Here is a 10,348-nt window from a genome sequence, read left to right as displayed (position 1 = left end):
AGACAACGTGTTTTGTTGGTAAATCATCACGATTGTTTCATAACAGTACCTGAAATTCTAAATGAACTTTTAATCAATCTTCCTTTCTTCTCCACTTTTTTCCCTCTCTCTAGCGTCCTGCAAGACCTATTGAGACTATCAGAAAGAGTTACAGGATGAACCATGAAGGGAATCTAGAGAACAAAGAGAGGGGCAGGATTGCCGCTCGATGAGGAAAAAGAGGAGAAGAGTAAGTCAGAAAATAATAATTTCCCCAGTAGTTCTTAGACTTTCTCTCCATTTGCTGTTTTCAGTGATCTTCATTACCATGCGTGACTTTGCTCTTTGCCACTATTACCAGAGTCTCACTTGTTGTGTGTGTCTTTTTAGTTTTAGCGGTGAGACGTCCAGCTACTGATGATGCTAACTGAGCTTTAGCAGCTATAGCGTTTTCTTTTAGTTATGAGCTGCTGTTGACCAGCTAAAGCTTGTTTTATCAAAGAAGACTGCAGGTTTACTGGCATCATTGGAATACTTTATCTAGCAGTTTTTTGGAATGGCATCTTGTGTGAACATGAGTCAGAGCTGAAATTCCAAAAAGTAGATTTGCCAGGACCAGATCTAGTAACTTTTCCATCATACCCAGTAGTCTACCATCATATGCATTACCATCAGTTGTCTACGAAATGTGCTGTAAATTATTAACATTGTCTGCAAATCAAAACTTGATCGGATCGGTTCACATGCCATTTTGTTCCAAACAAAGCATCTTGTCTATCCAGGATTTCATCATGTCATATGTGAATACACTTGTCTTGGCAATTTTCTGGGAATATGGCACAAGTGTGTAAGGGGATAGTCCACCAGAACGGCCAGAATAGTTAATCTGACACTGTTCTGAGTCACATGGGTGAAAGGGGCTTGGTGGTCTATAATTTACCAGTTTTGCAGTGAGCCAAAACCTCTGAGCACAAAATACACTAGGATTATGGCTTACCAATGACAGTCAAACACATAAACAAATACTGAATCAATTCTGGCTGATATTTTCACTGCTTGGGCTCAGGTTTACTCTCGATTTTGACTATAACGATTAAAAAAGTCTAATGCAGGGAGTTATGAGAGCAATAATGCCTTGTAGAATAATCAGAGCAAACTGGTTATAACTGTCCCCTGGGTCAAAAGCATGTGGAAAGAAGGATATAAAAGCTCTCTTGAAAGAAGGAGTCTTCGAAGCTCACTGGAGCTCCCAGCAGCCATTTGTACTGCATGCAAGGGGAATAAAGTAATGGGTGTGAACATCTCTCACTCGTATCAACCTTTTTTAATGGGAGTTCACATTTGAGGGATATGATTTAGTTTTTGAGGATGATGACATGGATGGCTCCTTTCATTTGCACATCAGCCTTTTTTAATGGTAGTCAATTCTCCATTATCATGCTTTATTTGAATGGAAGCACTGTCTAACACATTGAGCAAAGAGTCCCATTTGTTGAGCACCACAACAATGATAAACAACAACAAAATTAATTAATTAATTAATTAAAATAATGACAAAGCTATGTTATATCAAACAATAATATAGCTAAAATAGGAAAGTTAAGTTACGTTTATGCTGATTCTTGTCATGTTTTGTTTGCACCCCTTGAAAATGTACATGTGCCCCCTCCTTAGGGGTGGGCCACACACACAACCAATCAAAATAAAATTTTCTCCTTTAGCTAATCAGGAAAATACCAGGTAACAACCAGATAATGATCAGTAAAATTTTGTTTAAACTGACAACTGTTAGACTGTTACATAGCTACATGTAAGGTTGTATAGTTAGTTAGCAGTTAGGTAGATTTGGGGAGGTTTGCTAGCTTAAATTCTTGTTTGTTAACTAGTACCAAATTTGTGCTAGCTGTCTGATATCAATAATCCATTATTATGTGGATATAGATTACATTTGTGAATTATGTTCATTACTTGCATGTCTTTGTTCTCATTTCTGACTTTGATTTTGCTTATGTAAGAAGTACTGACATGATTTCATGCCCTGGTTCTCTCTTTCCCTCTCTACTGGTCAGTTTATGTTAGGTTTGTGTTGCCTTTCCTGACTTTTTAGTGAATCATTCATTCTACCTGTTTTCATTTAGTTTAGTCTTGTTCAGTTATGTACAAATACTCCTGGTTTTTCCTTCATTCTTTGTGCGGAATTGAATTGTCTGTGTGTTGTGAATTCTGTTTCAAGAGTCTTGTAAGCTCTAAGAAGTCTTTTGTTTCATGTTTTGTTCCAATAAAACTGGAAAACAAGTGCATGCATCTGAAACTTCCTACAAACCCTGACAGAATTCCACACCCTTCTATGGATGGAGCAGATTGGTCTCAGTTCACCAAGTGACCCGAGATACGATAGATGCCCTTGGAAGTGCTTGAAAGGCCATACAGATGTGGGAGAGAATGCCAAGTCTGGGCCAGGTGTGACTGAGTCCCAACACCACCCAGCACCACATGCCCCTCTTCAATATTACATCTTCAATACAATTCTGTCTCAAAAATAGTCAAAGTCTCGAGGAGTCTGATACAGTGCAAGTTTATTGCATTCAGCTATAGGCAGAATACAACAAACTGAGTCAGGTCCCGGGAGTGACTGAATGAAACCTCTGAGATCACTTATATCCTAATTCTTATCAAAGTACTAAAATAGACATCCAGTCAGCATACAGGATAATCACTAGTCACACCTTCTTACATTCTCCACCCACCTGATCAGACACCATTATTTCCAAAACTTTACAAAACTCGCTATTCTATATACCATTTCACCCTTCTGAATAATAAAAAATGGCTTGACCTTGGCCTAAGCTTACCTCAGATGACTCAAACATGAAACACAGTTTTGCTTAAACAACGAAGCCAGGCCCTCTTAGGCTGATACTGGTGCATCCTAGCCAACACTGGTACATCCTGATTTTCATAACTTTGGAATCTTTCCCCTGATATTGCACAGAGACCCAACTTTATTTCTCTAACACAGTGCTTGAACAGTTGACATTTTTGTGAATGAAGATTCATTCCTGCTTAGCAATGTCTGTTAAATGCATCAATTTCCTATGATCCTATGGAAAGTCGGAAAAGTGATCATCTACTGAGATGTCTTTGAAGCAATTCAGTGGGTAAACAATAGTGAATATTTGATTTGTTTGTTTCAATTTTTTACCATTTTATTTGGCAATAAACACTTGATGTGTCTAAATGTACTTAACAAGTTGACATCACAGAGGGCATCTAGGTTTGGGGACATGGGATGTACATTTTTGACTACGAGAGAATTTAAGTTCAAAATCTGTATGACTTGTAGACGTTGAAAGAATGGGGGAGGCTCATGGGCTACAGCTGAGCTCGGTTAAATGAGCATCAAGGAGTTTATCCACTTGTCTTTCAGTGTCAACCTTATTTAGGAGACATTGTGATATGCACACTCGGGGTGCAGATGATGCTTGTATAAGGCACAAGATCTGTAGGGCTGACAAACATGGATAAATACTGTTTAATGGTGCCATAGAGGGCATGGATTCTCATGTTCTGCTTTGCTGATTCAAGGTTTATCATGCTTTACTTTGATGCTGTTCAAATCAATTAGTAACCCACATGTAGATTTTATTATTATTATTATTATTATTATTATTATTATTATTATTATTATTATTATTGTAGATTTGTAACACAGGATAACCATTTCAATTCATTAATGTGATTTTGAAGAATTAAAATGTGCTTCATACTTTTGTATGATAACTGAAACTTTTCCCAGTCATTTTCTGGTTTAATAGCACATTTTGTAGTAGACTGAAGTTTGTCTCAGTATGGCCAGTTCTTTAGGGTTAAAATGCAAAACTGAACAATGGATACTTCTCCACAATATAGGCCTAATACGGAACTAGTACAGAAATCTGTTTAAATTGCTTGAAAGAACTTGAATCTTATGAATGAAATTATGTTAAAAAGGCAAACGAAGTTCTAAAACATCAAATACTGAACATCAGTCATTCATAATGACAAAACATTTTTAATGGCAATTTCTACTTATTTAATTTTATCTGAAAGCATGAAAGCAATTCCAAGCTGAGCATATGCTCAGTGAGGTTTCACCCGTGATGCATGTTCCTGTTTACATGAAAAATAGCTTTTAATATATTTGAAAAATTGTTGATCTCTGATCCCATATATCAGTGGGCTTAGTAATCTTGGTAGAATATGCGTTAACAAAAATGTTGTGAACAAAATGTTTGATCTACTCTTAGGGAAAAGTGGGACCAAATACATATCAATGAAAGGAGCAATATAGGAGAGCATAGAAAAGAGAAGCTGAGCACCATGTAATAATATTGTGTTCTGAGCTTTTTTAGCACACGCTTGATCTGTGGATGCATTTTTGGCAATATGAAGAATCATAAAATAGCTATAGAACAAGGTTAACCACACGAAGAGCATGAAAATAATCTCTACAGCAGTGGCTCTGTCCCTGTGTTGTTGGGTAGTGAAAACATTCCATAATACGCAGAGAGTGTTACTGTTAAAAAAACTTAATGGTTTAAGAGCTATAATGATGAAAATATCAACCAGTGCTGGGATAGTGGAAGCCATCCAAATCAGGCAGATGAGTATGTACGTCCTTTTCACTGTGCAGATCTGGGGATGATGCAGTGGTTTGCAGACTGCAATGTAACGTTCTATGGCCATAGCAGCCAGGTTTAATGGAGCGTTTTTAGCTGTCACATTGCAGAGGAGTAACAGAAAGCAACAGAGTGACACTTGCATAAATGGTACTGCATAAGTGACAATGTGTAGTCCAACTGTAACAAACAACATGATCATATCACTGGTGACCAGGTGAATGTACAGAATATATCGAGAATTGCCATAGAACACTGCACTCTTAAAAAAAGTATACACAAACACTCCATTAATATAATTGATGATGATTCCCAGAGCAACACATATGAAGTTTTTGATGAAGGCATCTTGAAACGAATCCCTCTCTTGGCTGGTGTTCATTGTCAGTTTCTCAAAAGAGTTTCTTGTTGTAGGACTAATCCACAGAGAGAAATGAATTTCAGTGGCTTGCCTATTTTTTGAGAAGTAGTGTTCTCTGAACTGTTAAGCTTTTGCCAGTCTAATATTCCAAAACAGAATACATCTTAAAATGCTGCCAAAATGTAAAGAAAATATTTAGACGAAAATAATGAAAATGTTAACACATATATTAAACAGTCCCCAGTGATGTTCTCCACAAGGAAACTGGATCAGTGCACATCGTAGTAACATCAAGAACAAGTTTACTGAGAGATTTTATCGAGGCTCTGCCTCAAAATCTTTTCATACTATCAGAAATATACATATACCAGTATTGGTTTAATGAAAAACTCCAGTGATGAACTTCACACCCCACGTCACAAAAAATGTTATTGGTTTACCATGTTTTCTGTAATAACCCTCCAGCTCTTGATTACTGAATTTGAACAATAAAGCTCTGCAAGTAAGAATTAGAAAAAAACAATCAGTAACCAATCATCATCATCATCGTTGCTGTTCTGATACATGAAGTGAGACTGAACATTTTCACTCTTTTTCTCATGAGATCAGGTCTGTTTATTACATTTGTAGAAATCTCAATATTTTCTGATTCAGGACCATTAGCTTTTGTGTGCTTCCTGTGTAGCTGTGAAGAGAACTGTGTGAATTCCCGCGGTTAGTTTGCATTACTGCTTTACCTGCGCAAGTAGAGCAAGGACACTTACCTCAGTTCGTGTACATGGGCACTTTAACATAGAGATGTGGTGTCAGGTTTATATGAGGCTGTGTGGTTCATAGGTGTTTGTTTTATAGTATGTGACTCTTTTTTTTTTATTTGCATAATGTGTGTGTGTGTGTGTGTGTGTGTGAGTCTGTGTCTGTGTCTGCGTGTGAGAGCTGAGAGTCCAGAGACAGACAGAAAGACACAAGAGGAGAATGTGTGCACCTATGTGAGTGAGAATTTTAGTGCGCGTGTGTGTGTGTGTGTGTGTACAGGAGTGTGCAAGTGTAATAAGATAATGAGTCAGCTCAATTTCCATTATAAGATTTTTTAGTGAGCAAGAAAATTTGAAGAAACATACAATGCAAAACCATAATTACAATTGTTGAAGCAGAATAATACTTTTCTCTAGACAGTGGTCACCTCTGACTGTTTGCTTTTTGAGCTGCCTCACATGAATTTGTGAGAAATTTTTTTTTGTTGTTGTGTTTTTTTTTTTTTTTTTTAATGAGAGCAGACTACAAAGGAACACATCTTGTTTTCACTCTATTGTAGATCAGGTTGTGTAACTTTTGAAACACTTTCCTTATGTATAATACAATTTGGGAACATGGGCCTTGGCTCCACCTGAAGTACTTTTGTTTCTAATTCCTTTTTCTTTATGCTTATAGCTCCTGCCCTGTCTGTATATATAGTGACAGAACCCTTTCCTTTCAAACGAACCCTCTTTGCATGTAGGTTTTGTTGAATATGCCCAAACCAGTACAGGCATGTTCTAGTGTAATGCAGAGTCACATGTCTTCCTCTAGTTTTCTTTCCTAGCAGTATCTTACATGCACAAGTAACTGTGCAAAATTTGAAATATAATATACATTGACCTATCTACTTGAAGAAAAAAAATATATAGGCCCTGATTTGACATATTTGATGAGTCTTTAGCAATTATAGCGGTCTGTTCAGTTATGAGCTGCTGCTAACCAACTAATGCTTGTTTTGTCAAAAAAGACTCTGCAGCTTTATTGGCATCACTGGAATTCTTTATCTGTAGGGCCTTTTGCACGCATGCAGTTTTAGTTCACAACTGTATGTTGTATAGTTAGCTAGCATTAGCCTTTTTTCATTGAGTTTGGAGGGTTAACTAGCTAAGATTCCTGTTTGATAACTAGTACCAAATCTGTGCTATCTGCTAAATGCTTCAGTTCCCCATTATCCAATGGAATGTTGGTAAGATGATTTGGGTCCCGTTGGGATGTCTTTGAAGCAATTCAGGTCAACAAAAGTGAATATCTGATTTGTTTGTTTCAGCTTTTACCATTTTATTTGGCTGTAAACACTTGATGTGTCTAAATTTGCTCAACAAGTTGGCTTCACAGAGGGCATCTAGGTTTGTGAACAAAGGATGTGCATTTTTGACGACAAAAGAATTCAATACCATTGTCAGTGCAAAATCCATTGCCTATGGTTTGTTGACGCTTGAAGGACAGGGCAGGCTCATGGGCTACAGCTGAGCTCAGTTAAAACATCAAGGAGATTATTCGCTTGTCTCAGTATTAACCTTCTTTGACATTTAACATTTTCACTCTTTTTCTCATAAGATCAGGTCTGTTGATTACATTTGTAGAAACCTCATTATTTTCTGATGTATGACCATTAGCTTTTGATGTGTGCTTCTTCTGTAGCTTTGTAAAGAACTGTGTGAATTTCTGCTGTCAGTTTAAATTACTGCTTTCCCTGCTGAAGTACAGCGAGGACGCTCACCTCACTTCATCTACCTGGACACTTAGGGGCCGTCCACATGACGATGGTGAAAACAGAAAAGTTTTATTACGTTTCGGCCTGTCGTCCACACAACGGCACTTTCCAGGCTTGAAAACGCAAACTTTTGAAATAGGGTTCCAGTGTGGAATCTTTTGAAAACGCAAACTTGACATTGCCGAATACAGAACCTTCTGGAAATGATGACGACATGGCCCCACCTTGCCTATGGCTATTTATGTTTACGTGGTGTTTTGCTGTGGTGTTTGTACATTTGAGTGGCACATGCATTAGGGGTGTAACAGCATGCAAAAGTCACGGTTCGGTATGTTCCCCCGGTTTTGAAGTCACAGTTTGGTACAATGTCGGTACAGTGAAAAGACATGCAAAACATGGAACTTCTTTTCATTTATTACAAATTTACTTGTAAACTTATAAACATGTACAAACTTATAAACAATGGCAAACTGGCCATAATGTCCAGTTTGCTCTCCACTCTGTTTTTTCTTTGTACTGGTGATATTCACAATTGGATGATGCCACCTCAAATGAGTAATCATGTTCAACGTACTGCCAGCAACCTACCTGATTTCAGTTGAACAATGCAGGCATGCTGCCTATGTCTTATCCACCTGTCTTTGCCCATTGCTACTGTGGTTCACTGGAAAAACAAAATGTTCCCAAACAGGAGACCTCAAGCTCTGGATCTGTGGTCGCCATACTTACAAGGCTGCATCATTGAACATGTGCTAATTCAGTTGCCAAGTTATGGCTCCGTTATGGAAATGGAGAGGAAACTGAGTTTTTCATTTTAGTTCCGCATACAGATACGTAGAAGAGAGGGCACACTGTATCTTGTAAAGTTATTGATTCACTGACGCTTTGGTCAACTGACCATCAGAGCATAAAATAGTTATGCACATGTTGTGCGTGGCTAAATCTAGACTATATTCACTTAAGGACTTCAAACCAGATTTTTTTTTTTTTTCAATCTGTTCGTTTCGAGCAGAGTCTGTATTTTAATGTTTCTGTTTTTGTGCTCCACCTTAAAATTATCATTCCCGAAGCGGTTAGAACCAAATGAAATACTGGTTAATAACGTTCTATGTAGGGCTGTATGACATGACGATATGTATCTTTCGGGCGATGTAAAAATGCCTATTGAATGATATTTTACTCTATAGTCTCTATTGCTAATGTCATGAAACTTTACAAAAACACATCACATCACTAACTAGGACAGCTGTAATCCAATCTGTCCTTGGGCCAAAATCTACTGTGGCTTCCCGGACATGAGAAACTATAACATTTTAATGCCACAGTTAACAAGCTTGCTAATGGGCTGTGCAGGGCCCATTATGTTTAGCCCGACTGGAGCTAGCTAGCATTTATAAAAATCAGTCTCATATAATTTATTAAGCATTAATTTGGGTGTTCGGTATTTTGTTAATTAAACAACTAAGATTAATGGGATAAGCTAGCTGTAACACTGTGCTACAGTCTTAGAGAGTATTGCAGTACTAATGTATTACAATTACACTGCTAAATCCATAACACTCATGGACAACCAGGTTGATGAAGGTAACTGGGAGTACTTTGATGGCAGAGGTTGGCATTCAGTGAATACTGCGGCAGAAACAGACAGGGCAACAGTTTATTTCAAAGGAGGAGGAGCAAGGGAGAGAGGCTGTGCGCAGGCGCACAGGCAAGAGGTATGCATGGTATGAGGATGTAGTGCACAAGCATGTGTGCCAGGCACCAACTAGAGTGGGGATGGGCAACGAGAAGCGTGTGTGTGAGAGAACAAAGAATCTCTAACTTAAGAGCTAGTCTCAAGTAAGTAGGCCCTAAACTCAACAACTCTACCGAATCCTTAAGTCACGCTGCAATCCCAATGTCGGAGGTGTGCAATCAGAAAAAGGGAGTTAGAGAGAGAGAGAACGCATGCCAGATCTATCCTTCATAAGTTGTAACCAAAAGAAAATAATAAGTGGCTAAAAACCGCATTGTACATGAAATACAGTGTGTACATTTAGATCATAAAAGAATTCAAGTAACAACACTTCCTTCACATTAACTGCATATAATCTTAATACTAAAGTGTGCCCAGATGCCAGCCTTACTTTGAATAGCTCATTGTGTGGCGACCGAAGGTACATCTTTGGTAGCCTGATGAGCAGTGGGATTCGCAGGTCCAGGGAGAAGTTCTTTTCCTTGACGCTTGAAGATCTTCGGGGCTCGGTCGCTCGTCCGATGATCTTGAAGGGTTCTTGATTTAGTTTGTCGACGTTTTAAGAAATAAAAAGGGATCCGGTCGCCTTTTCTTCCGTCGAATACTGTGTGTGTTACAGTGTAATTAGCCGGTTGAAGTTAAAGTCACAACTGTGCGAGAGAAAGTACATTAAAACTTTGGCTGTACAAATATCTCGCTTCGTTGTTACTTCTTTTCTTCGGCAGAGAAACGGTGTCTCTTTATCCCGATGGGATCACTCGCCCGAGAGATCCAATGCCAGGGAGTAACGGAGTCTCTGTATGCAGGCAGGAACACCCGCTAGAGACACCCGCTGCTAGCGAGCTGCTGCTAGTGCGAGCCACTGCTAGGGAGTTGGAGAATTTAAGAGCTGGAGAGAGAGAGAGAGTTTGGAATTTTCCGCGGTTTTATGGCATAAAATTGCGTCATCACTGTGTCTGGTATCTGGCTCCATTGCTGTATCCAATACCGTTACAGTGAAAGCTGAGAAGATAGGTTCAGATTACCCATGTGGTCAAGCAGGGAATTATGGGTAGTATGGTCTACGGGCCTGGCAACCCCTACATGTGTAAAAGAGGTTGGAT

General features: G+C 38.6%; 1 protein-coding gene across 1 annotated transcript; it reads right to left on the bottom strand.

Moving 5' to 3' along the window:
* Positions 1–1,028: 1,028 nt before the first annotated feature.
* On the bottom strand, positions 1,029–5,019 carry LOC115816123 (odorant receptor 131-2-like). Its single transcript, XM_030779091.1, has 2 exons — positions 4,131–5,019; positions 1,029–1,072 (listed from the first exon to the last, which is right to left on the bottom strand). The coding sequence occupies exons 1-2, from the start codon at positions 5,017–5,019 to the stop codon at positions 1,029–1,031; spliced, it is 933 nt and encodes a 310-aa protein (XP_030634951.1).
* Between the last annotated feature and the right edge of the window lie 5,329 nt (positions 5,020–10,348).

The sequence above is a fragment of the Chanos chanos genome, chromosome 7 (assembly GCF_902362185.1).
Source record: "Chanos chanos chromosome 7, fChaCha1.1, whole genome shotgun sequence".
NCBI classification, from domain to species: Eukaryota; Metazoa; Chordata; class Actinopteri; order Gonorynchiformes; family Chanidae; genus Chanos; species Chanos chanos.
This window is presented reverse-complemented; position numbering and strand designations above follow the sequence as displayed.

Coding starts and splice junctions, on each gene's coding strand:
- LOC115816123 (XM_030779091.1), bottom strand. CDS start 5,019: ATGAACACCAGCCAAGAGAGGGATTCGTTTCAAGATGCCTTCATCAAA. Junction 1,073..4,130: donor AAGCTATTTTTCATGTAAAC/AGGAACATGCAT, acceptor AGACTTTTTTAA/TCGTTATAGTCAAAATCGAG.